The sequence below is a fragment of the Molossus molossus genome, unplaced genomic scaffold (assembly GCF_014108415.1).
Source record: "Molossus molossus isolate mMolMol1 unplaced genomic scaffold, mMolMol1.p scaffold_m16_p_10, whole genome shotgun sequence".
In the NCBI taxonomy this organism is placed as follows: domain Eukaryota; kingdom Metazoa; phylum Chordata; class Mammalia; order Chiroptera; family Molossidae; genus Molossus; species Molossus molossus.
The window spans coordinates 16,645,026-16,672,357 of record NW_023425345.1 but is presented as its reverse complement, the minus strand read 5'-3'; the positions used below and the strand labels follow the sequence as shown (position 1 = coordinate 16,672,357).

Below are 27,332 nucleotides of genomic sequence, written 5' to 3'. Positions count from 1 at the left end.
TGAGATTCATCAGTGTGTGTCATATTTCCAGGCCTTCTGACCTATTTTGTTTGTTGGTTTATTTTGTTCATTAGATTTCACATATAAGTGAGATCATGTGATACTTATCTTTCTGTGACTGGCTTATTTTGTTTAGCATAATAATCTCAAGGTCCCTCCAGTCTGTCTTAAAGAATAATACATCCTTTTTCACAGCTGTATAGTATTCCATAGCTTTTACTCCACTCATCTACTGATGGGTATTCAGGCTGTTTCCAGATCTTCCTTTGAAAAAATATGGAGTTTCGCTCTGGCTGGTTTGGCTCAGTGGTAGAGTGTTGACCTGTGGACCAATGGGTTGCAGGATCGATTCTGATCAAGGGCACATACCTCAGTTTCGGTTCATTTCTGGCCCTGGCCAGGTGGTGTGGGAGGCAGCCAGTTGATATGTGTCTCTCTCACATCAATGTTTCTCTCTCTCCTCCTCCCTCCCTGTCACTCCCACTCTATCTAATGATAAACAGAAAAATGCCCTCGGGTGAGGATTAGAAAAAAAGAATACGGAATTTTTTTTTAAGGATATCCTTATACAGTGTTTTCTCTTCATATATTATTAAAGTATCAAAGGAAAATATAAGTGATGTATATTTGATTAACTAGATTCTTTCAACTCAGTGACATGACAGATTGATATAGGGCAGCACTCTTAAAATGCCAACTTTGTTGTACTGTGCTTTTTTTCTTCAGGTGATCTATGATGTCATTTACATTGTTGTTAATTTAATTAAAAATATTTTTTTTCCTTTATTGATTTTATAGAGAGAGGAAGTAAGAAGGAGAGAGATAGAAGCTTCGATGAGAGAGAACATCGAGTGGCTGCCTCCTGCATGGCCCCCACTGGGGATCGGGCCCACAACCTGGGCATGTGTCCTGATCAGGAATTGAACCGGCGACCTCTTGGTGCATGGGTCGATGCTTAACCACTGAGCCACACTGGCCAGACTGTTAATTTAATTTTAAGAATTTTGTATTTTGGGGAATATAACTAAATTAAAAGACAGTTTATTACGGAGAGGAAATAATTGTTTCTAGTCTCACTAATTGGGTTTCTGTTCCTTTTTTCCTTGTATTTAGAAATAAAAAAAACATCAAGAATCTCTCCCGCTTAGTTGTCCGCCCCCATACAGATGCTGTTTACCATGCTTGCTTTTCTGAGGATGGTCACAGAATAGCTTCTTGTGGAGCTGATAAAACCTTACAGGTAAAATATATCTCTTGAGAAAAACTGAAAAGGGCATGTACCTAATACTGTGCATATTAGAATATGTTTGAATTCTAAAAGTCAAGTAAATTGCACATTAGAAATAGAGAAACCCAAATCACTTGAACATTTATGAAAGCTTTCTCTAGAGATTTAAAAAATATGGTAGTGTGTTTTCATAATTCTAACCTTGCTAAGTGACATAGAAGTGCCTTTTACCCTGCCAGTCAGTTATCATCACACATGTGCCAGCTAAGGGTGATGAAGAAACGATAGTTGTTGACAGACATAGGACTGTCTAGCACAATGAACAGGGCTCTGACTAAAAAACAGTGAGTAAGTAAAACATCTACTTCATCACCAGCTCAGGCATAGATTTTTGACTGTAAATGGAATTGGGCTAGGTTATTTCCTAAGGTACTTGAAGGAGTATCCTTAAGTTCTCATTTTCAGAAAATACGAATGAGTGCTTTTTAAAAAATTTGTGCTCTAATTTTTGATTTTGAAGAAATCAAGGTCAAATTAGTTAAAACTTTTATAATTAGGATAGCTTTAGTCTCTTCAGGTTATGACTATGATCCTTATTTCTTTATGTGTGTTTTATTGCTAATTTTATTAATTTTGGCTTTTGAGCCCCAGAAAGAAATTATATTGCATAAAATGTTTTCTATTTGATTGTTAAGACTTTGTGAAACCATTCTCAAGAACTGGCTGACACTATACTTTGTTAGTTCTTTTTTTTTAAATTGTTTTTTCCTTTATTGATTTTGAGAGAGAGAGAAAGTGAGAGGGAGAGAGAGATAGAAACATTGATTGGCTGCCTCCTGCATGCCGGGGATTGGGCCCACAACCTGGGCATGTTTCCTGACGAGGAATTGAACTGGTGACCTCTTGGTGCATGGATCAACGCTCAATCACTGAGCCACACCGGCTGGACAGTTCTTTTTATTTTATTTTATTTTATTTTATTTTATTTTTAATCCTCATCCGAGGACATTTTTCCATTTTTTGTACAGACAGAGTGGGAGGGAGAGAGAGGAAGAGAGAAAGAGGGAAACATCGATGTGAAAGGGACACATCGAGTGGCTGCCACCCGCACGACCAACCAGGGCCGGGGACAAACTGCAACCGAGGTACATGCCCCTAGCGGGAACCGAACCCGGGTCTCTCCGGACCGCAGGCGGACGCTCTAACCGCTGAGTCAAACCGGCCAGGGCTGGACAGTTCTTTTTATTAATATTACATTTAACAGTGGACAGTTATCTTTATTAAAGCATATGAATTCCGACAGAAATTCTGATTTTTGGAGTGATTTTGCCAAGGTTTATTTTTGTTGCAAAATAACAGTGATTAGGATCTTTTAAGGAAAGATTTTTGTTGAATAATGGTTAAGTGATACAGTAAAAGGATTTTGTTGTTGTTTGTGCAGGTGTTCAAAGCTGAAACAGGAGAGAAACTTCTAGAAATCAAGGCTCATGAAGATGAAGTACTTTCCTGTGCATTTTCTGCAGATGACAAATTTATAGCAACCTGCTCAGTGGATAAAAAAGTGAAGGTAGGGGAACATTTTCCTCTTGAGTTGTAATCACCACAGAATTCGTTTTCTTTTTCTGTATTAGAGGGACTAGCATAAGAAGGGTTAAAAGACTTTTACCTGTTGATCTACTAATTTGAGGCTAATCAGTTTTTATCCATTGTAAATTAACACTGTCGGAAAAACCTTTATATTTAAGCTTCAGCAAAAATACCTAGGTTGATCAGTCTGAGATATTTGCCAGCAGATGGGAAAAGCAATTACAAATGAATAAATGTGCCTGCCATTTATTGATTAGTCTATGAATTAAATATTAGTTGAAATCTTGCTTTTCTGAGGATGGTCACAGAATGGCTTCTTGTGGAACTGATAAAATCTAACAGGTAAACATATCTCTTGCGAAAAATTGAAAAGGGCATGTGCCCAATACTATGCATATTATAATGTATTTAAATGATAAAAGTCAAGTCTACTGTGATTGGAAGTGTTACTGCACAAAATTATTATCTGTGGTTGGATTCTGTTGTAAAATATGTAATTTGTGAAATGCAACCTGGATTTTTTACCTTTATGAACCAGCATATAGTCAGTGCAAAACCAGATGGATGAACAAATTAATAATTAGGTTACTAGTCTAAAAAGTAAATAGAGAAAAATAAATAAACAGGGTAATTTTTATTTTTTTTAATGTTTTTTTCTTGTCTCTTTGTCCTTAAATTTGTTTTTTAGCTAGAGCATTTATGCAGAATTTAAGATAAATTGAAGTCTAGGGGAATGTTTTATCTGATAAATGGAGGGGAAATTTCACTTCAGGCTTTTTTCGAGGGCGTTATGGAGTGCTATATCTAGCTAGGTGGGGTGGGCCTGAGAACAAGGAAGTTGGCTTGGTAGTTTTCCTGTAGTTTCTGCCCACCTGAAGGAGACTCTGGAGTGTTCATACTAAATTGAGATCTTGGAAAAATCTACTACTTGACATATTGGACTCTCTCAGTGATTTACAACCAACTAGTTAATTTGCTCTGTAACCTCTCCTTTAAGTCAGATTTGGAATTGGACACTCTGAGCAGTTCAAAATCAAACTTATATGGAGTAAAAGGAAGTGATACCAAGTTTCTGTTTTCTAAGAATTCAAAATTTAAAGCAAGAGGCAGAAATTAAAAGAACTTCAGAATAAAGGAAACTCTCTGGACCTCTGGGGAGTGCTTTGATGAGATAAAAAGAAAATGCTATGAGAGGGGCTTTAGTACCTCTGAGACGTCCAAAGCCCAGTGAAGATGCATTAGGTAATTTACTTCGTTTGTTTGTTGTTAGATGGTGTAGACTACTTAGTTAATTGTCTTACATAGTAATTTGAATGATGATTATTTTTTATTGTGAACTCAACACTGCATGAGGCTTTATACTACACATTTCCTTATATTACATTATCAGTTTCACACTACAGCTTGCAAAGTAAGTATTGATTCTGTTTTTCAGATGAGGAAACAGGTTCAGAGATGAAGTTATTTGCCCAAACTCATTAACGAGTAACTAATAGAGCCAGGGTTGAAAGCTAGCTTTTCCTCAGAATCTAAAGTATTTTTTTCATTGAGCCATCGGCCTTTACTTATTTACTGGTACCTTGAAGTAAACAGAACACTTACATTTCCTTTTTTCTCATTTGATACCTGCCTGTGTAGGGCAGGTATACATATCCCCATTTTACAGAGAAGGGGACTGAGGTGCAGGTAAATTAAGGACTTGGCCTGGGATGCACACAAATTGAAAGTGGTAGAGCCAGGTCTTGGATTTCATTCTTCCCAGCTGAAGTCCATTACTCCATCCCCGTATAGCACTTCTCTGCCTGCTTTCATTCATATGAACATCTGAAATTTTGCCCTTGAAGAATGTCATGTTTTCAGGAGATTCCAGTTATGCTATAGAAAGACATATGTATAGATTTGCAGATAAGCTTTTTAAAAAACATCCTGGTGAAAAATTGACATATTTTAGGGATGCAGAAGATATTTATTAACATCATGTCTAACTGGGAAAATTTGGCAGACGGAATGGATAGCATCCACAAAGCAGCTTATATTTTCTTTGCTGTATTTGAAAATAAGGGGTAATGGTAGACTTTATTCTTTTTATTCTCTTTAGATTTGGAATTCTGTGACTGGGCAACTGGTACACAGCTACGATGAGCACTCAGAGCAAGTCAATTGCTGCCACTTCACTCACAACAGCCATCACCTTCTCTTAGCCACCGGGTCAAGTGACTGCCTCCTTAAAGTAAGTGTGGATAATGAAAATTACGTAGGTGAATTTGTAGACACAGCAGAACATCTCCTTTGATTTTTCTCATACATTATATTAATCAGGGCTCTTTTGTTTGCAGTGACAGAAACTTTCGTATTAGCTTAAGCAACAACAGCAATGACAAAGAAGATACTGGCACATGTAACTGGAAAGACTAGAGGGAGCTGGCTTCAGGCAGAGTTGATTCCAAATGCTGAAACTACATTCTCAGGCTGTAACTCCCTGTCCATTTCTAGACTTTGCTTTCCTTTTTGTTGGTTCAGGCATGTTCTGTCTGTGTGACAGGAAATATGGCTATTCTCAGCATGGCTTATGTAGGTTTTACAGCTCATAATCATAGAGGAAGAGAAACTTGCTCTTTCCCAGATCCTGCAGATTTAATTAGAGAAAGTTGTAGTTGACCTGTTTCAGGTTATATACTCATTGCTAAATAACCATACTGTCCAGTAGGGTGGAATCCTTGGATTTACAAAGGTCATAAGTTTAGTTATGTAGAAATTGGACAGATGAGGTGAGGTTAGCTCCACTTGAATTATAAGTGGGGTTGATTCAAAAGAGAGGTTTTGTTATAGAAGAAGGAGGAGAAAAAGTGCAGATAGGAAAAAAATGTAAAAATCTCCCAAAATGAAAATAGATATGTGTTTCATAGGTTTGATAATATTTTACGATTACAAATGATAAAAGATTATATCTTTTCTTTTCCCACTTAAATGGCACACTGAAGATAACTAGATTAAATTTTCTTGGATCCCCAAAATATCTGCTAACTTCTTTTGGATTCTTTTATGTCTTGGTTCCTGCCCTTTCTTCCTAAATGTCACAGCATTTTTTCAATGGGACATTGCATTTTTGGGTGGAGTGGGTAAAACATTTCAATTTGAAAAATCTCATAGACTCCTTATTTTGACATTTAAATATGCTATTTTTTAAAAATTGAAGAAAATATGGAAACATTAATTGAAAATTTCCCTCCTCCCCTTTTCAGTATGCTGACCCTTTTTCTTTTTCTTTTCTCCAAAAGAGAATTTACATAGAGGCTCAGTGTATAAAAGAGATAAAGCCCACTTTTCTTGTTGAGGTGCGGGTATGGGCCTGCATTTCTAGTCTCTCTTTGTTCCCTCTTTTACTCCGATCCCCTCCTCCCCCCACCCCACCAGTGCCTTTTCAAATGTGTTTCTGGAATCCTTGGACCTTGCAGAACACAATTTGAAAACACCAGATTGGATAAAAATAATGTAGTAACATAAAATTATCTCACGATTATAGATCACTTTTACTCAGTAAAACTTACCCTATTAAGTAAACCACCTTTAAAAATAAGACTGTTGTACTATTGTAGAAAAGCTTTACCCTATTTGAATGAACCCACTTCTAAAACTATAAGACTTTTGTAGCATATGACTAATTTTGATGTTACTTTTAACATTTTGTATGGTGAGGAAGTTTTATATTTACTCCCTTTATTTATTTATTTATTATTAAAAAAAAATATATATATATATATTTTGGGTTTTTTAAAATTGATTTTAGATAGAGGAAGGGAGAGGGATAGAGAGAAACATCAATCATTGGCTGCCTCCTGTATGCCCCGTGCTGGGGACTGAGCCCGCAACCCAGGCATGTGCCCTGACTGGGAATCAAACTGACAATCTTTTGTGTACGAGATGATGCTCAACCAAGTGAATCACACTGGCCAGGGCAATATATTTCCTCCTTTTAAATGTAGACAAAAATCTCCAAGATGTGGGAAGGGGTCATGAGTTCGTCAGCAGTTTTTATTAAGGACAAGTTTTACTGTAAGACTTGTCATACCACACCTGTGTAACCATGAGGGCTATTAGAAATCACTTCTTGTGATTCTTGAACTGAGAGAAGCCATTGAAAATATGTAAAATTAAAGCTGCCCCACGTAACTTGCCTTCTCTGAGGAACTGAGTTTGCCTGGTGCTGGGATAAAGGAACCAAGGATAGAGATGGCCATGAAAAACAGGACTTAGCCCAATTATGATCATTTCCAAAGGATTTCTACCAGGATTAATTGTGGGGGATAAATTATTCTTTTGTGTTTAGTTTATTTAGCATAAATCACCAGAGATGACTATTTCCCCTTTTATTTACATTTTAAAATACTTTCAAACATATCCAAAAAGAGAGGAGACAGTAATGAACTCCTCTGCCATTCATTGTCTAGCTCCAACAATTATTAACATTTCCCCAATCTTACTTTATTTCCCCACAAACCCCAAATTTTTTGGACTAGAGCATTTTTAGCAAATCCTAGATATCATCTCATTTCACTCAAACTACTTCAGCATACATTTCTGAGGTCTTAAGTACCATGCCATAATCACACCTAACATAATAAACAATTTTGTAATATACCTGGTTCACCTTTCCCCATTAGTCTCTAAACATATCTTTTTTTTAAATCCTCACCCGAGGATATTTTTCTATTTATCAGATAGAATGGGAGGAAGGGAGGGAGAGAGAAACATCAATGTGAGAGAGGCATATTGACTGGCTGCCCCATACATGACCCGACCAGGGCTGGGGACAAACCGAAACTGAGGTATGCCCTTGACTGGAATCGAACCCGAGATTCATCATTCCGCGGGCCAATGCTCTAACTGCTGACCCAAACCGACCAGGGCTCTAAATGTATCTTTTTACTGTGGGTTTATTGGGGTCAGAATCTAAACTTCAGGTGGCATTGGGTTGTTATGCATCTTAGTTCTTGTTTATTCTGTAAAAGTTCCCCTTCCCCTCTGCCTCTTTTTTTATGCCATTGATTTGTTAGAGAAATTGTCATTTGTCCTGTGGAATGTCCCACATTCCAGATTTGGTTGATCGATTCCTAGAAATGTTGTTTAATTTGCTCTTCTAATCTCTTATATTTCCTCTCAAATATATTTATATCTATCATTGCTATTTTTGTATTTTTGAGTCATTTTTAGAGCATTAATAGATTTTACCTTAGTTAGCACACTCAAGCTTTGCATTGGGAAATCTTAGAAATGACCGTTTTTTGCCCTGGCCGGTTTGGCTCAGCGGTTAGAGCGTCGGCCTGTGGTCCTGAGAGACCCGGGTTCGGTTCCTGCTAAGGGCGCGTACCTCGGTTGCAGTTTGTCCCCGGCCCTGGTCGGTTGTGCGGGTGGCAGCCACTCCATGTGTCCCTTTCACATCGATGTTTCTCTCTCTCTCTCTGTTCTTCTCTCTCCCTCCCCCTCTACCTGAACAAAAAATGGAAAAATGTCCTCTGGTGAGGATTAAAAAAAATAATAATAATAAAATAAAAAAATAAATAAAAATAAAAAGAAATGACCGTTTTTTGAGATGGATAATCTGGCACCTAAAAAATTTGGGGGTGATTTATTTTGCATGTTACTTATTATAGAGTTGAATAAAATAATAATGACTCCATACTACCTGTTGAAATAAGCAGTAATTGTTCGGTTACTTAGTGCTTAGCCTAGGTAAACCTTTGAACCTCTTAGTAGATTTAGGTGCTGACCTAAGGGCTGCCCCACGCTTGTTAATCACAAGTTCACCTTTGTTTTTCACAGCTTTGTGTTACTGTGAATTGAACATCTGCCTGTAACCAAAAAAGCTTAAATGAGGGAAGAAAGAACTTTACATGATTTCTAACTTTTCCCCATTCAGTACTATGTTTCTAGTTATCTTTTTGTGTTTCTCAAATAGCTCTGGGATTTGAATCAAAAACAGTGTCGAAATACCATGTTTGGCCATACCAATTCAGTCAATCACTGCAGATTTTCACCAGATGATAAGTTTTTGGCTAGTTGTTCAGCTGATGGAACATTAAAGGTATGCTTTTGTTCATCATTAAAATGGGTTGTAATTTTATGGTCTTAGCATGGAATTGGGCTTCTGTTTCCCATTTCTGCAGAAAGAGCTTCGACTTCCAGGAGCTTATTTAATGTAACTGTAATTGCTCATTATAATGATTGTTTATTAATGGTTTACTGACTTATACTTTAAAGTGCATAAATTTGAATTCTTAATTTTTAAGCAAATTTTTTTACTTCATGACTTTATAAAATCTTTTGAGATCTATGGGGTCAAATTTGTAAAGGTCCAGCTTTTTTTTTTTTATCATTTATTTATCCTGCCTTTTATGTTATTATTTTCCTGTTTTTAAGGAATTATATTGGGAAAAACTCAGAGCTAAGGAAGAAAGCTTATTTTAGTTCCCTGAAATAATCATTCTAAAAAACCTGAATTCTTCCTCCTGAAATCTTCACCCTACTTCTCCAATAGGATCCTAATCCCACTTTCTTTATTTTTCTTACCCCTACAGTCATTCTAGTCTGTTTATTGATTTTCCTTTCTTCCTTTGGTCTGAAGTCCAATCCATCTTTGACTTTCTTGTCTTTTGGTCTAACTTTCTCTTCCCATTCTATAGTGCTTGCTGTGGTTCATGCTGTCATCCCTCATGTGTGATAGCAGCTTTCTAAGATGCACTCTCCATCCCTCCTTAAGTCAGTGCACAGCTGCTAGAATACTCCTTATCTCTATTTTCATCTTGCCACTTTTAGCTGGGACAGAAAGGTGCCATGTTATAAATTGTGATAAACTCAGGTTCATCAGGTTTCAACACTAAGGCTCTTCACCTTCCATCATTCTGCTGCTTCCATACATATCAAATTTCTTTCTTCTTGCTCCATTACATACATTTATTGTCACTTCTGGGCAAGGTAATTTTGGGGGCTTATTTCAGCTACTGTTTCTATATGTTTCATTAGTCTTTCTGAGTTTTTTTTGCCTTCAGTCCACTTGTCCATAGTTGTTAATGATATTTATTTATGTGTTTTTATTGATTTTAGAGAGAGAGGGAGAGAGAGAGAGAAACATTGATGTGAGAGAGAAACATTGATTGGATGCCTCCTGCATACCCCCTACTGGGAAGCTAGCCCACAATTCTGGCATGTACCCTTACTGGGAATTGAACGTGTGACCTTTTGGTATACGGGGTAATGCTCAACCAACTGAGCCACACGGGCTGGCTGTCATTTTTGATGGTGAACTCCTGATGTCAAACTCTAGATCTTTTGTGTTGATTTGGTGGGGTATTCAGAGGAAAATCTTCAGTCTTTTACCTGGAGTGTGTAAGTTTGGCTGCCAAGTTCTGCGAAGATGTCTAAGCAGAGCTCTCAGCATTTAGAATATAGACTATCTTCTAATTTTACTGTTTTTAGGATGGTGACCCTTCTCTTAGTTGTGTTGGGTATGGAATAACCCTCTATTCTTCAGCCAGAGTAAGGGAACAGCAACCTGTATTGCATAGTAGGGAGGGGATTTCGAGGGACTTCCAGCAGTTCCTCCTGATTTGACTCTACCTTTTATCAGAAGGTACCACTTCTTGAGTATTTTAGGAGTCCATGGTGTGAATTGGGTTGCTTTGTTGGCTTTCCCCACTTTGGGCTCAGGATTCAATTATTAGAAGTCTCTTTATCATTTGTCTTTCTGCTTTTTAGCCTCTATAGTTTTGTTGCTGTTACCTCTTCCTCCTTCTCTTTCACCTTGTGAATTATACCTAGAGAGAAAAATTCTCTTTACTATTGCTTTACATGGGTTTTGAGGGTGTGGAGACGAATGTGTGTTCTATCTGCAGTGTTAACCTGAACCCAATTTTTTTTTTTAGTAACGCTATTGTCTCTATTCATCTGTGCTTGAAACATGGGAATGATCTCTTTTCACTTTAAATGTATTTATCACTTATTAAATACTTACTATGTACTAGGTATTTGGATTTTAAACATTAAAAAAAAAAAGGTATAATTCCTGGCCTGAAGTTGTTCAGTATCTAGTTGGGATAGGAAGGTAAGTGAATAGACAAACCATGAAAATGGTAAAAGTCTGTAGAAGGCGCTCTAAGAGCAGAAGATGGCTTTGTTGTGGAAGTGTTCAGGCACCTGATGCTGCACCCAGGCTGTACTTGTTATTTCTTCTCATAGTCTTTGCTTTCCCATTTTGTACTTTAGTTTGTCTGACCCATAGCCTAGACTCTAGGCCCAGAGGCTTCTTGTTTCTTTTTGATGTTGAAATCCTGTCCATCTTAAGGTGGTGTAAAGTAGGCTCATCTTCAAGTAGGAGAGTGAGGTGGCCACCTCTGCAAAAATGTTCCCTCCAAGCCCCCCACAGCTTGGGTATAGCATTCCCACTGTGCTGGATCTTTACCTCTCAAATGACACATCTGACATGTCTGTGTTAGAGCCATTTATGTGCTTGTGTTGCCTCCTTGACTGGTCTGTAAACTCCTTGAGAGTAGTATTTATATCTGATTCATTGATGTAATCTCAAAGTGACTAGCACAGTGGTTATAATGTGTTCAAGATGATAAACCTTTGCTGTGTTTCTTCAAATCAAATTAAGACTTCTCTAGTGCAAAAGAAATATTTTTTTAAGGCTCTGGGGACAGGATTTTGATTTCATGTGTGAGTATCAAGTGATTGTAGAGCACAGAGCCCTAGCATTAGGGGACAGATGTTTCTGCACTCTGGTGGGAACTGTCATGTGGTGGCAGCTTTCTCAAAGTGCTGTTAGGCCAGTATTGTTGGCTGGTTCACACTGATGGAGTGAGCATAGTAAGCAGTGGTCCTGCAAAATCAGGTTGGATAACAGCATTTCAAGGTCAAAGGCTTCTAAAGCTTTTACTTTCTGAGAGGATGAAGAATTGTTAAATTATTTCCTGCCCCAAATGGCTCTGTAATCTTATAAGCATTTTGTTAGAGTATCACGTTGATAAACATGTTTTTCAGGTCCTGATGATAAACTGTTTCAAAGTGCCCAGTGAGGAGCATGCAGGAGGCGGCCAGTTGATGTTCTCTCTCATTGATGTTTCTATCTCTCTCTTTCCCTCTCCCTTCTTCTCTCTGTAAAAATCAATGAAGAAAAAAAATTAATAATAAAAAAAGACGGAAACAGAGTGTGATTTCTTATATATTCTGACTGATGGGACTGAAGCTTCTGGCATTTATATTTAGATTATTTTTCTCTTTAGTGTAAAAAAAAATCTATTTTAGTACCTGATGTCTTTTTTGCTTTATCCAGTTTATCCACAGTTGTTGCAAGGGGAAAGGTTTTGATTTTATCCTTATTTCTTGGTGTGTATAATACTTCTCTAAACTCAAGAGACATTTAAATTGTGCCTGGTTAGAAAAATCAGGTTTTACCTTGGTTTTGTGCTTTGGAAGCTGAGTTAAAGCCTAGGAAGCAGCTTTTTCTATTGTCCTTGGCCAACCCTTGGTCTGTCATGGCAGGCATTATCTCTCCATGAAGCTGGGACACTGCTAAAACCCAGGGGACCAAAGATGGATCTCGCCAGGCTGGTGTGGTTCAGTGGATTGGGTGTTGTCCTATGGACTGAGAGGTCCTGGTTTGATTCCTGGTCAGGGCACATGCCGGGTTGCAGGCTCAATCTCCAGTAGGGGGCAGGCAGGAAGCAGCCGATTAATGTTTCTCTCTCTCTCTCCTTTCCTCTCTTTCTAAAAAAAATAAATGAAAACATATTTAAAAAAAAAAAGATTCCCAGTGGCTCTGCTAAGTGAGTAGGTTTAGGCTTTTGCATTCCATTTCTCAGGATCCAGTGGTTTTAGAGCCCTGTCTGGCCCTGTCAAGCACACACAGTATCTTGCTTCCTTTCAGCATATTCTTTGTTTTCCATTTTCGGGGACTCTTTATGTCTCTGGATGCTGTGCTAGGTTACAAATCGTCTTGGACTGGGTCCTGTATACTTCCATGCTGTGCATGCAGTAGATGTGAAGCGCATCTCATGCCTGGCACAGCAGAGGGCAGCAGTGTCAAGTTTTGAGTCTTCAACTCACCTTTCTTCCGTGCTCATCCGCACAGCTTCCTCCATACCACCAAGGCTCTTTTAACACTGTTTAGTTTTGCATTCTGCATTTCAGGCAGTGCTTCTGATTGTTTTATTTTTAGGAATGTACTGAATAAAACTGGAGTTCTTAATTTAAAAGTTTACTTATAATGCATAAGTAAAAATAATCATTAGGTAAAGTGAATAATTTGTGGTATATTTAATCCAGGTGGAATTCTGGAAGTGTGATTTGAGATTAAAACAAATTTAATATATATATTTTTTAATTTGAAGCTTTGGGATGTGAAATCAGCAAATGAGCGGAAAAGCATTAATGTGAAGCAGTTCTTCCTAAATTCAGAGGAGCCTCAAGAGGATATTGAAGTGATAGTGAAATGTTGTTCATGGTTTTCTGATGGTTCTAAGATAATGGTGGCAGCAAAAAATAAAATCTTTGTAAGTACCAATATTTTAAAAAGGTTAGTCTAATTTAAAGAAAATGAAAACTGTTGATTTTTTTCATTTTTACATTGTTTGTTGATATAAATAAAGTATAGCTATATGATTTGAGGCAGGCTCCCTCACCTCTCATAGTTCTCAGAACTATGCTGTAGGGGGTGTCAGTAGGCCTTGTGAGAAAAGGTCTCCTTGTCATACAGGTGTGGGAAGTATTATGTATTGCTTCCCCCTTAGAGGTACTCAGTGGGTACTAACCTATTTAAAGCCTCAAGAAGTCCTACAATACAGAAATAATTTGTTTTTTAATCCAGTGTTTCTCAGATTTATTAAGAACATAGAATACTTTTTGCATCACTTTTGTTGTTGTTTTAGAATTTTGACTACATTGGTTTAGGTGATTAAAAAAAATTTTTTTTTAATGCTCACCTAAGGATATGTTTTTATTGATTTTTAGAAGGAACCAAAGGGAGAGGGAGAGAGAAACAATGATGTGAGAGAGAAACATCAGGTGGCTGCCTCCCATACGCATCCTGATTGGGCCTGCAACCCAGGCACATGCCTTAATCAGGAGTTGAACTGGCCACCTTTTGATGTTCGGAACGATACTCCAACCAACTGAGCTACCTGGCCAGGGCTTAGGTGATTTTCAGAGTGCTTTCTTACCCCTAAAATTTTATGATTTTGTGATTGATAAGTGCAAAATAGTCATTAATGGCTGAAGATGACTGAGATTTCTATGAAATAAATGAGGAAGATATGCAAAAATAGTGAAGGACAAGGAAATGCCTTCCTCCTTTTTCAAATCTAATGATAGCTTATATTTTTAATTTCTTTTCATATAAATACCAAGGGACAGAGCAGATTGTAATTGCCCTATGATAATAATGAGGCGACTCAGGTTCAGAGCAGTCAAGTATTTTGTTCAAAGTTATGTCATGATTTGGAGAGCCAGGTTTTCTGATTTATGGTTCAGTGACATTCCATTCTAATAGTAATTTTAAAAGACTTGAATAAGAGATAATTACAGTTTCATTTGTTAGGTTTTTTTTTTTTTTTTGTACGTGCCCCTAGCCGCTAGGGCCTAGTGGGAACTGAACCCGGGACTCTCTGGTCCGCAGGCTGACACTCCACCTGCTGAGCAAAACTGGCCAGGGCTCATTTTTAGTTTTATTGAGGTATAATTGACAAAATTGTAAGATATTTAAAGTATATTGTGATGATTCGATATATGTATGCATTATGAAAAGATTCCCCTAATTGAGTTAACACACTACTATCACACATATTTACCTTTTATTGATGAGAACATTTAAATTCTACTGTCTTTGCAAATTTCAGTTAGGCATTAGTGTTCTTTTTTTAATTTTTTAAAAAATTTTTGGTTCGTGCCTCTAGCGGGAACCGAACCCAGGACTCGCTGGTCCACAGGCCGACGCTCCAACCGTGGAGCCAAACCAGCCAGGGCGGTGTTCTTTTTTAAAATTTCTTTTTTTTATCCTCACCCAAGAATGTTTTTCCATTTTTTGTTCAGATAGAGTGGGAGGAAGAGAGAGAAACATTGACGTGAAAGGGACACATCGAGTGGCTGCCACCCACACGGTCCAACCAGGGCCGGGGACAAACTGCAACCGAGGTATGTGCCCTTAGCGGGAACAGAACGCAGGTCTCTCTGGACCATAGGCCGACGCTCTAACCACTGAGCAAAGCCGGCCAGGGTTAATTTTTTTTTCTTTATTGATCTTAGAGAGAGAGGAACAGAGAGGGAGAGAGACATGGGAACATCAATGAGAGAGAACATTGACTGGCCACCTTCTGCATGCCCCCCACTGGGGAATTGGCCCACAACCTGGGCATGTGCTCTGACCAGGAATCGAACTGGCAACCTCTTGGTGCGTGGGTTTATGCTCAACCACTGAGCCACACTGGCAGGGTAGCAATAGTATTCTTAACTATAGTCACCATGTTATACGTTAGATCCTTAGATCTTATTCATCTTATAACTGAAAATGTGTATCCTTTTACTATCCTTTCTCTTTTCCCCTCATCCCAGATATATTTTAAAGAATACAATTTAAATATACCATGTAGTTATATAAAAACTCACTGAGGAACTGTTTATGTTGTTATTGATCTAGTGGCTATGACCCTAGGATCTTGGCTGCTTATAGGTTTATACTCCTTAATCAGGAAACTAAAGAAAAGTATCTCCTTTTGTCTTAAATTTGTGAAAGACTGTAAGAACAGAAGAGGAACCACTGCATTTACAAGATTTGAAGATTAAAATATTTTTTTTGTTTTAAAAGGTATAGATGTAAAATGTACCACTTTAACCATTTTAAAATGTACAATTTAGTGGCATTAATTATATTCACAATGTTGTACAACTGTCATCACTATTGCTAAAAATTTTTTTATCATCTCGATCAAACTAGTAAATAAAAATTCTATGTTCCTTTCTCCCTTAGAACTTTTAGTGACCTCTAATCTAATCTATGAATTTGCCTATTTTAGATATTTAATGTAAGTGAAATCATAAAATATTAGACCTTTTGTGTCTGCCTCATTGCATTTAGCATATTATTTTCAAGGTTCATCCGTATTGGAGCGAGTATCAGAACTTTTATGGCTACCTAATATTTCATTATATGGATACACCACATTTTATCTGTCCTTTCATCTGTTGATGGACATGTAGGTTGTTTTCTTCACCTGTTGGATATTAGGAGTAATGTTGCAATGAACATTGGTACACAAGTGTCTTTTTGAGCCCCTGCTTTTAATTCTTTTGTATCTTACTAGGGGTGGAAGTGCTGGGTCATATAGCAATTCTGTATTTAGCTTTTTGAGGAACCGCCAAATTTTCCCATAGCATCTACACCATTTTATCTCCCCACTAGCAATGTACAAGAGTTCCAATTTCTCCACATCCTTGTCAACACTTGTTATTTTCCTTTATTATATTTTAATTACCATTAGGTGTGAAGTGGTATCCCATTGTAACTTGACTTGCATTTTTCTAATGATTAAAGATGTTGAGCAGAATTTGAACATTTTAAAAGATATGTTCTAGTGAGAGAGGAAAATAGTTTTATATTGCATGAAATGCCTTCTTATTTTAAAAATCTAGACTAGCTCCTTATTTTACCTGCTAAAATAAAGCTACCCTAAGATTACCCTTAACTACATGTAGATGCCAATTTCTTACTTTTGGTCTCTCTATTCTCCTCTTATTTTTCCAACTCTTTTGTGTTGTTAGCACATTCCTATTGTTATATATCTTCTTTTTGCTACTTAGCAATTGGGACACCTGCCTGTTTCATATTTGCCAGGTTTCCTCTATTACTGACAGCCACTAATTTTTAAGAACGACCTGTCCTGGAAAGCATTTTAAGTATGATTTCCTGTCCTTTGTTGTTGGCCCTGATGCTGTGCGTGCTTGCAGAGCTGTGCGCTCCCAGAACATTTTCATGGCTCCCGCTGAGCTGTTTTTTACTTTCTTATGTCTGCCTTGGTCTTAAATCGTTGTATATATACTTGTATAAATGTTTTTATCATTTGGCAAAAATTTTTGAAGAGTATATTCAACATTTAACAATCTTTCAGAAATTGAAATGAAGCTTAAATTACTCAAAAATAGTTCTTTTTTGGTTCAAAAATGGGAAGATGATTTATTGTAATGAAGTAATTTGGTAGATCTGAAGAGAAGTAGAAATGATTGAACTGATGTCATTTTAGCAAGCCTCTACTCTGTATTAATTTGATCATATTTATTTTTGATTATTTTATCTTTTGAATAAACAAGCATTAGGGAGAACTGTTCTGTGTGTTAATTCGACTACTCCATTTTTTTTCCACAGAGGTTCTATATCTCTCTAGGCCAGCTTGAGAGATCATCTGTGATAAATTTTCCTTTGTAAGAAACATGTTTCAAGATGAGTGGTTTTGCCTTGTCTGGTTTTGCTCAGTGGATAGAGCATTGGCCTGTGGACTGAAGGGTTGTGGGTTCGATTCTGGTCAAGAGCACGAACCTGGGTTGCAGATTTGATGCCCAGCCCCATTGGGGTTGTGCAGGAGGCAACCAATCAATGTGTGTCTCTCACATCAATGTTTCTTTCCCTCTCTCCCTTCTACTCTCTCTCTAAAAAAAGAAAAAAAATCAATGGAAAAATATCCTCAGGTGAGGATTAACAAAAAAAGATAGGTAGTGTTTTAAAAGTATATGTATATTGATTTATAACTTACTTATGACTGTTAATAATATACCAGTTATCAGTAATTATGCAAATTTTTTCAGGATTTATACTTTATATTTGAAATGGGAGGATATTCTCTTAGAAATAAATTTAGATTCAGTTTGGATATAACTTATTTAAAAAAATATTTTACTTCCAAAGATATCTCTCTGTTTTATGTTGACAGCTTTTTGACATTTATACCAGTGGTTTGTTGGCAGAAATCCATACAGGCCATCATAGCACCATCCGGTACTGTGACTTCTCCCCCCATAACCATTTGGCAGTGGTGGCTTTGTCCCAGTATTGTGTGGAGGTGAGTAATTGAATTTACTCTGTGAAATCTGGGTCTCCAGAGGTACAAGGATGATGAAAAATGGTCTGCTTAAACCGTTAACTACTGAGAATGTTTGCTTGGGAAATTGTATTTTCTTCAAAGCATAATGACTTACAGCTTTGGGATATTAAACTATATGGCCAGATTTATTACTTTAGCAATGGTTAAAGACTTGATTTGACAATATGACAAATCATCCTGGGGATGACAGTGTCATTCACCAAGTATTTGTTGGATGGCTTGTATGTGCCATGGTTTGAGAAATCAGTGGAATGACCACTGATTTCCTAAGCAGAAACAAAGTATCTCTTAAACAATATATGCATAGACTCTTCTGTAAGAGAAGTGATGAGTGATGAGTCCAGTTTACATTTCTTAGATCAATGAGAAGGATAAGGTGGAAGATAAATTTGTAATTGGTTAACCTAGGATGTTCATTGCTAAGCACTAATGAATAAAATGACTCTTATAAATTACTTGTTTATATTTATAATTTAGCACTTACTTGATATATTTTATAGCAGAGTCTGTGCCTGACTGGCCCTGGAAGGATCCCACTGAGTGACTTGCTATATTAATTTTTTCAAAAAGCAATGACTTCTCTGACATTTTTCCTCCAAAGATGAATTTGTTTTTTCAAGCTTTGTTACTACTTATTCTTTGAGTGGGTCTTACCACCAGGTAATTTGAAGCCTTTTATGATTACATCCCAAAAAAATGGAGATTGGCCTCTAGCTGGAAAATAGGGAAATTCACTTGGTTCACAGGCTCTCTTCAAAGGAAACTTGACTACTGCAAGCAACTTCTTCAGTGTTCTGTGCTTATTTCAGCAATTTGCCCCTTACTATGAAGGTTTGTGTGTGTGCGTCAGGGGGGAGTTGCTGAGCTAAGGCTTTCATTATGGAGATACAGATAAAATGAGAGTGAATGGATGAGTTCTGTAAGTTCCTCCTAATTCTAAGTACAGCAGTGCAACTAACACTGAAGAACCTCCCTGCCAAGAATTGTTCCATTGGAAGCAGAGGCAGTTAGTGTGAAACAGTGGGAAGAAGTAGGGTGCTATGGGCAGTGTTCTGTGGCAGAGGCCTTGGATTGAAGGATTCAGATTTGCTAGGACATCTTACACCTTACCTCAGGGTAAGTGTGGTTGGAAATTTCTCCTTTCTGGGTTTTTTTTTTTTTTTTTTTAATCCTCATCCAGAGACATGTTTATTATTATTATTATTATTATTATTGATTTTAGAGAGAGAGAAAGAAACATCCAAGTGAGAGAGAAGCATCGATTGATTGCCTCCCATATGCGCCCTGACAGGATTGAACCCACAACCTAAGTATGTCCCCTGACCGGGAATCAGATCTACAACCTCTTTGGTATATGAGATGACACCCAAGCCACCTGGCTAGGGCCCTCTCTGGGTTTTGTCAGGATTTTTAGGAGGTGAGGATGTGCAACCCCACTTTCTGCCTTTTCTGTCACTTCTAAAATCTTCATTCTATTCTTAGAAAGCTCCAGGAAACATTGGCTTTCTTCTTGAAATACAGGGACTTGGTTTGGGAGGCTCTGGGTGACAAAGAAGTGATGGGGAGAGAATCATAAGGGAAGAGAAGGAAGGATTTCAAGGGAGATTTTTCAAGGGAGTAGTAGAACCACTTTCATGTTTGTATGTCCCACCTTGGACTCTAGAGATAAGGCAGAGAAAATTTCATGTACCTAGTTTGTAACCATAGAAGTCACTGATTGAAAACCATTGGGCATGTGATGAAGTACTTGTTTGTCCGTGCTATTCTGAAATCATAGAGTAGGTCTGTAATTCAGAGTGTAATGAGAGGAATTCAGGCACATATGCTACTTCATTAGACTGGAATATATTTGAGTAATTTACAGCCGTACTCAGAACAAAATACAGCCAGGCTGGTGGCACACACTGATAATTTTGTAATAAGCATGAATAACAGGAGAAATGTGTGCATGTACAATTAGTACATTCATTTGTTATAGGATTTTGCAGTCGGTTGAAATGAGGATTAAATGACAGTGGAAAATAGTCTGAATATAGAAGCTTCTTGTTTCTTCAAATTTTTTCATTGATTTAAAAAATACATAAAACATTTGCATGATTCTAAATCAAAACTGTGTAATAAGTTATGGTCAGAGAAGTCTTGCTTTCATCACTCTCTTCCCCTCCACTTTTCCCCATCCCTGCCCATAGGTAACCATTTTGGTTTTTTAATCTTCCAATGTTTCTTTTTGCATATATAAGCAGGTATTTATATGTATTATTTCTTTCTCCACAGTTGTATCCATTTACATGTTTCTCATCTTTTTTTTTCTCCTCACCCGAGGACATTTTTCCATTTTTTGTTCAGATGGAGTGGGAGGGAGAGAGGAAGAGAGAGAGAGAGAGAAACATCAACATGAAAGGGACACATTGAGTGGCTGCCACCCGCACGACCAACCAGGGCCGGGGACAAACTGCAACCGAGGTACACGCCCTTAGCAGGAACTGAACCTGGGTCTCTCTGGACCACAGGCCGACACTCTAAACGCTGAGCCCAACCGGCCAGGGCCTCATCTTTCATATTATATAGTGTAATATTTATGTATTCTTCTGCAGAAATATATATACTCTGGCCCTGGCCAGTTTGGCTCAGCGGTTAGAGCGTCGGCCTGTGGTCCAAAGAGACCCGGGTTCAGTTCTCGCTAAGGGCACGTACCTCGGTTGCAGTTTGTCCCCGGCCCTGATTGGGTCGTGCGGGTGGCAGCCACTCGATGAGTCCCTTTCACGTCGATGTTTCTCTCTCTCTCTCTCTCTCTCTCCCCCTCCCACTCCATCTGAACAAAAAATGGAAAAATGTCTTCACGTGAGGATAAAAAAGAATAAAAAAAAAAAAGAGAAATATGTATACTCTGCTTTTTTTGTTGTAAACAATATTGCTCAGACACTAGTCATTATCAGGGTGTTTTTCTCATTACTTTTTATGACCCCATAGTATTCCATTATACATGTGATAAATGTAGTTTATTCGGTTGGTCCTATTGATGGTCATTTGGGTTGTTTCTAGTTTTTTTTTTTTGTTAATTCTTACCCTAGGATATTTTTTTCATTGGTTTCTTAGAGTGGAGGGAGGGTGCAGAGAGAGAGAGGGAAAAAGAAAGAGAGAAAGATATCAATTAATTGCCTCTTGAACGTGCCCTGACCAGGACTGGGAATTGAACCTGGGATGGATCCTACAGTGCACAGGCTGATGCTCTAAAACCATTGAGCCTAACTGTGGTTTATTTCAGCCAAAAATAATGAAACAGCCCTGGCCGGGTGGCTCGGTTAGAGTGTCAACCCATACATCAAAAGGTTGTGTTCGATTCCTGGTTAGGGCACATATTTAGCTTGCAGGTCTGATCCCCAGTTGGGGCTTGTATAGGATGCAACTGACTGATGTTTTTCTCTCACATCAATGTTTCTCTCTCTCTCCCTCTTTCTTTCTTTTTTTTTTTTTTTTTTAATCCTTATCCGAGGACATTTTTCCATTTTTTGTACAGACAGAGTGGGAGGGAGAGAGAGGAAGAGAGAGAGAGAGGGAAACATCGATGTGAAAGGGACACATCGAGTGGCTGCCACCCGCACGACCAACCAGGGCCGGGGACAAACTGCAACCAAGGTACATGCCCTTAGCGGGAACCGAACCCGGGCCTCTCTGGACCGCAGGCGGACGCTCTAACCGCTGAGCCAAACCGGCCAGGGCTCTCTCTCCCTCTTTCTAAAAATCAATAAACATATTCTCTGGTGAGGATTAAAATTAATTAATTAATTAAAAATATGAATTAATGAATAGTCTTCTATACAACTAATTTTTAGTATACATGTATAAAATGCTTATGAATGCAACTTGCTGTATGCTGTGTTTATTCTGTAGTTGTGGAATGTGGACTCGTGTTTAAAAGTGGCTGATTGCAGAGGACATTTAAGTTGGGTTCATTGTGTGATGTTTTCTCCTGATGGATCATCATTTTTGACATCTTCTGATGACCAGACAATCAGGGTAAGAAATATTGAGATTTTCATTTTAAACATTTACTGATAGTAAGCTAAACCTCCTACAAATTAAGAAATTGATGGGCAGTATTGGGGCAAGTAAAATAAGAAATAACTAAATTCATATTTATCCTCGAAAAGTACTACTATATGGACTATAACTGTCTCATTCATTTAGAACATGTTCATTGAGTATTATCATGGGCCAGGTGCTGGAGAAGTCCAATGATTTAAACTGTATTTTGGTTAATATAAAAATATATTATATTTGATTCCTCAGAGTAGCATTATTACTCTTTCTCTACCTTGAATTTCCACATCAAGTTACTTGCCAATTCTAATGGATTCTACCTTTCCATTTTCTATCATTTATTTCTACTTTCCCATTTTAGGTTTAGGTGCTATTAACTGTTGCTTTTCTTGCATTAGTTTCTGCCAAGTCTTTTCTTTCTTGGTTTTCTACTTGCTGCTTCCAAGATATTTTCCTCAGGTACATATATAGTCATGTTATTTTTGCTCAAAAATAGATAGTGGCTCCCTTGCCTACCAAAGTAAATATGTACTTCTAAGTCTACCATCAAACTTCTCTATAGTATGGCCTCTTTCTGCTGCAGTCTGTCTTCTAGTTCATTTCTACAGGTAACCTACACTAAACTGCTCACATTTCCCCAAACATCTTGTAGGTCCCTGCCTCTGTACTTTAGCTATTTGGTTTCTTATGTTTGGAATACCCTGCTTGCCCGTACCTCTCCTTGTTGAAATTCTAATGATCCTAGAAGCCACAAGACTCCTGTGGCTTTCCTAGTGTTCCATTTGGGGCAATGTCTCCTTTTAATGCCATATAACTCTATAACTCTATGTCATTTTCGTACCTATCAGATTCTGCCTTGAATTTAAGTATAGATTTGATTTACTCCTTACCTCTAATGCTCTGTTGCTCCTATGACTTGTTTACACATTTTAAATTATAAACTTGTTGAGGCCAGGGAGCCTGGTTTCCCCTGGAGCATCTAATACAGTGTTTTGTTCAAATTGTAGCTAAAATTATTTAGTACTTACTGTGGCTGATGCTATAAAAGTGCTGTACATGTATTTGCTAATTCTCACCACAGGCCTTTTTGCAGCTAAGGAAACAGATACAGAAAGGTTAAGTTAGTACTACTTAAAGTACCGTCTCAATTAGCTTGAGCCAGAATGTAAATCAGTGCACTACTTCTTTCATCAAGAAGTCTTGTTATAAAAAAAATCAACTTTATCACCAAGTATACTGTTAATACTGTGTATCATAATATAATTGATTTACATTCTGGTATAGGCACCGTATCTTGGTATCAAACTGTTTGAGAACCAGCAGAAGGTCCTTATCTTTGAATAGCACTGGATTAAATAATGTGCCCAAAGTTATAGGTAGAACTAGAATTCATACTAAGACATTTTGGCTCTAGCACCCATTACTTTTGATACTAACTGCTTCTTACTATAGCATGTAATTAATAAATGTTTATTGTTTAATTATAATCTAACAATTGAAAAAATCTTTTGCATCAGGCATTTTAAATGTGAAACTTGTTTTGTTTCTTGTTAGTGCTTGTCTTTATAATATTTTGGAGTATATAGTAATCTTTATCTTTTTAAAAATCTATTAATCAGCTCTGGGAGACAAAGAAAGTATGTGAGAACTCTGCTATCATGTTAAAGCAAGAAATAGATGTTGTATTTCAAGAAAATGAAGTGATGGTTCTGGCAGTTGACAATATAAGACGTCTGCAAGTGAGTATTTTTAGAAAACAATTGGAAAAGTGGTTTGATTGCACTGACAATTCACAATTTTCTTGTTTGCTTTTGGACTTGGGATCAGGCACTGTATAGTATTCCACAGATGCTCAGTAGATATCAGTTGACTAAGTATATATATAGGTCTTGAGCTGAGGCTCAGATAGTATTTGGAAATAAAAGGTGATACCTTGCCTCACCTCATTGCTCTTCTGTTAGTATCAGTGATCACAATCCTTGATTTGCACAGAGTCTAGGATATCATGAGGACAAACTTGAACTTGTCCACAGTAGTGATTTAGACATGTCTTTTGGAGTATGCAAGGTGGATGGGCATATCAATGGAAGCGTTATTGCAGGGAAATGATAACAAGGTCTTTGAAAGAACAGAAATCACCTTAAGTGAGGAAGAAGTCTGATCCATTGGAACTGAGGTTGAAGGAGCTGGGTTTTACATACTGAAATATACCTGTTTATTTACTCATTTACTCACACATTCATTCAAGAAGTATTTTTTGAATGCTTCTTATGTTCTCTGAGAAGGAAAGGTTTTTGAGGTAAAACTGAATTGGCTATATCATTTAGAGATCCAGACAGTTGTACTCTAGACCCTGCCCCTCAATGAAGAGTAGAACACAGAAGAGGAAGGCATTTCCTGACTGGCTGAAGAGGAAAGGAGCCACAGAGTCAGGTCCATTGGCAGAGGATTGATAGGAGTACTAAGTGGTTATTGGGGCTTAAGATAAGGAGCAAGAAACGTGAGAGAGTACAGTGAGATAGCGAAGCAGAGCTAGAACGAAGAGAAACCTTAGAGAAGAGAAGAGGAATAGAGGGGCATGCATATTGAGAGTATGAGCGATAGCAAGGGCTTGAGACAGACTGGCAGAGTATGACAGAGCCGACCAAGTTCTAAAGCTGCAAAATCTAGCTTCATATGGAGAGAACAGTGACTTCACTCAGGACACCCAGGTACATGTTCTGGTTTTATCGTCAGTTCGTTCTGTGCTGTTGAGTAAATTGCATCACTTCTCTGAGCCTTGCTTTCTTCAGAAGGCTATGAGCTGGTTTATAAAGTCAAGGTGGAATTAAATTCAGGAGACAAATACCTGGGAGTAAATTGTCTATGGCATGTGGTAGTTTATCCTTGTCTACTCTGGGAGTCAGAGTCAAGCTTTGAGACACCCCTAAATATGGCTTATTCTATATTTTACAACTTTTACGGTCACCTGTAATATGTTGATGAGGAGCTCCTAAAGCTCTGTATTTCTGGGATGAATCAGGATGTGGGATTGAATGTGAATTTCTTCCACTTCGGATATTTTCCACTGCAGTTTTCTTGTCAAGTTCAGTGTCCTCATGCTTGTGTCCCCTCATTAAAGTTGTGCAGCCTTTCTTTAGCCATTGTCATTACTGTAAGACTTAAACAAGAAATCATCTGACTATAAAAGGATTAATTTTATTCTGTGTCATTGAGTGTGGGAGACTTTCGAGGACAGTTAAATGGACAAATAATAGTTCCATTTACTTGAACAAAACATTTTTAGTCACTTCTTTAAAAAATATGAAAATCAATTTTTGAGAGAAGATATTTAGCTTTTAGTACTTCAGTCTTTATTTTGAACATCTAATAGATAGGACATGCTGGGTAAAATATTGTAAAGAAAAAGCTCTCTTGATTGATTGACCCTATAAACTTGTACATGAAATAAAGATTACTGCTTATTTTACATTAAGATATAATTCAAGACATTTAGGTTGTAACACTTAGAGGGAGGTATCTGACAATTGATTTAAGCTTGAGAAATATTTTCCTAGGTCACATATTTTAGCTGAGTGATAAGCTATCTTTATTAGTGGGATTTTAAAAAGTAATTATTAGCACTGATACAGTGCAGCCTCAGTTCTCGACCGTAATTTGTTCCAGAAGGCTGTTTGAGAAGGTATTTGTTAGAAAACAGAATCATTTTTTCCCATTAGAAATAATGTAAATTGAATTCATCTGTTTCAGACCCACTGATGATTCCCTTTTTTAACCTTTCTTTTTTTATGTTTTCATTGATTTTTTTAGAGAGAGAGGAAGGGAGGGAGAGGTAGAAACATTGATGGGAGAGAGAAACATCGATCAGCTACCTCCTGCAGTCCCCTACTGGGGATTGAGCCTGAAACCCGGGCATGTGCCTTGACCAGGAATCGAACTGGTCAGTCCATGAGATGACACTCAATCCATTGAGTCACACTGGCCGGGCTTACTCTTTCTTTTTTTTTTTTTATCCTCACCTGAGGACATTTTTCCATTTTTTGTTCAGGTAGAGAGAGGAACAGAGAGAGAGAGAGAGAAACATCGATGTGAAAGGGACACATCGAATGGCTGCCACCCGCACAACCGACCAGGGCCGGGGACAAACTGCAACCGAGGTACATGCCCTTAGCGGGAACCGAACCCGGGTCTCTCAGGATCACAGGCCGACGCTCTAACCGCTGAGCCAAACCGGCCAGGGCCTCTTTCTTTTAACTTTTTTTTCAACTTTTTATTCCTTTATTGATTTTAGAGAGAGAAGGAGAGACAGATAGAAATATTGATGAGAGAGAACATCGATTGGCCGCCTACTGCATGCCCCCCACTGGGGATCCAGCCCACAACCTGGTTGTGTGCCCTCACCGAGAATGGAACCGGTTTGTGCATTGGTCAATGCTCAACCACTGAGCTACACCAGCTGGGCTTAACCTTTCTTATATATAGTACATGTCTAATGTACTGTTTAATCTGTAAACAAACACTTCTTTTCTTAAATACTCCTTCCAGGGGTGTTTTTCAAGAAGTCAGCATGCTGCACCCATATTTGCTTTTTCACATATCATTGCCTGGGAGATGCTTTCACCTGCTAACTGCTTTTCCTTTATCCAAGTCATCAACATTTTTTCTACCTCTTCAGTTGCCTGAGATTGTTGTTTTGTGAGCACTTTCACACCTTTAGCAACATTAGCACTCTTGATGGCCTCTTTATGTTTAAAATTGTGCTAATCCTCAATTTTGCCAACAACAAAAGTATTCTCTCCTTTGTTTGTTGCCTGAGATGTTTTTTGTCATGCTGAAGTATCAGCATGAAAGGGTTGTCAGGTCAAAAACTGAAGTTTTGGCCAACAACCTAGACGTATTCCCCCAACCCCTAACAACTTGGTCGAGAACCAAATTGTTTGAGATGGGAGATGTTTGAGAACCCATTTTGACTGTATTATGAAATTGGGTAATCTTAGTTTAGTTTATAAGTCCAGCCACCCAATTATGCTCATGGGTTCTTTTCCAATGCCTCCTCCTCCCACGAGAAAAAGGGAAAGAATCTTAATTTATACTGTTTTGTGAGTGATTTGGAGGATATAAAACCCATTTTAATTTTAATTTGTCTTTTTATGTAATATCTGTCTCAGTCTCATTTCACCAGCCCCATTGAATAATATCAGAAAAGTATATTTTTACAAATGATAGCCCTATTAAAATGGGCTTTGTGAAGAAATGGAAAATGGTGTGGAGTTAGCTATGGGATTAAAAATCAGACAGCTGTGTCTGAGGTGGTGGGCACAGCAGCTGCTTTTTAA

General features: G+C 37.8%; 1 protein-coding gene across 5 annotated transcripts in view; it reads left to right on the top strand.

Annotated features, from left to right (window-relative positions):
* The window catches only part of APAF1 (apoptotic peptidase activating factor 1), a 90,088-nt gene that overhangs the window by 32,916 nt on the left and 29,840 nt on the right, over positions 1 to 27,332 (top strand). For 4 of the 5 annotated variants that reach the window (XR_004958248.1, XM_036250661.1, XM_036250662.1 and 1 more), the window contains exons 13-20: positions 1,114 to 1,240; positions 2,670 to 2,795; positions 4,914 to 5,045; positions 8,772 to 8,897; positions 13,201 to 13,362; positions 17,785 to 17,913; positions 21,847 to 21,972; positions 23,616 to 23,735. Coding sequence is in view for 3 of the 5 variants with exons in the window: in XM_036250661.1 (XP_036106554.1) it covers positions 1,114 to 1,240; positions 2,670 to 2,795; positions 4,914 to 5,045; positions 8,772 to 8,897; positions 13,201 to 13,362; positions 17,785 to 17,913; positions 21,847 to 21,972; positions 23,616 to 23,735 (1,048 nt within the window). In the remaining 2 variants the exon portion in view is untranslated. Of the gene's footprint in view, positions 1 to 1,113; positions 1,241 to 2,669; positions 2,796 to 4,913; positions 5,046 to 8,771; positions 8,898 to 13,200; positions 13,386 to 17,784; positions 17,914 to 21,846; positions 21,973 to 23,615; positions 23,736 to 27,332 lie in introns of those variants that run through there. The other variant, XR_004958249.1, reaches the window with a different exon arrangement.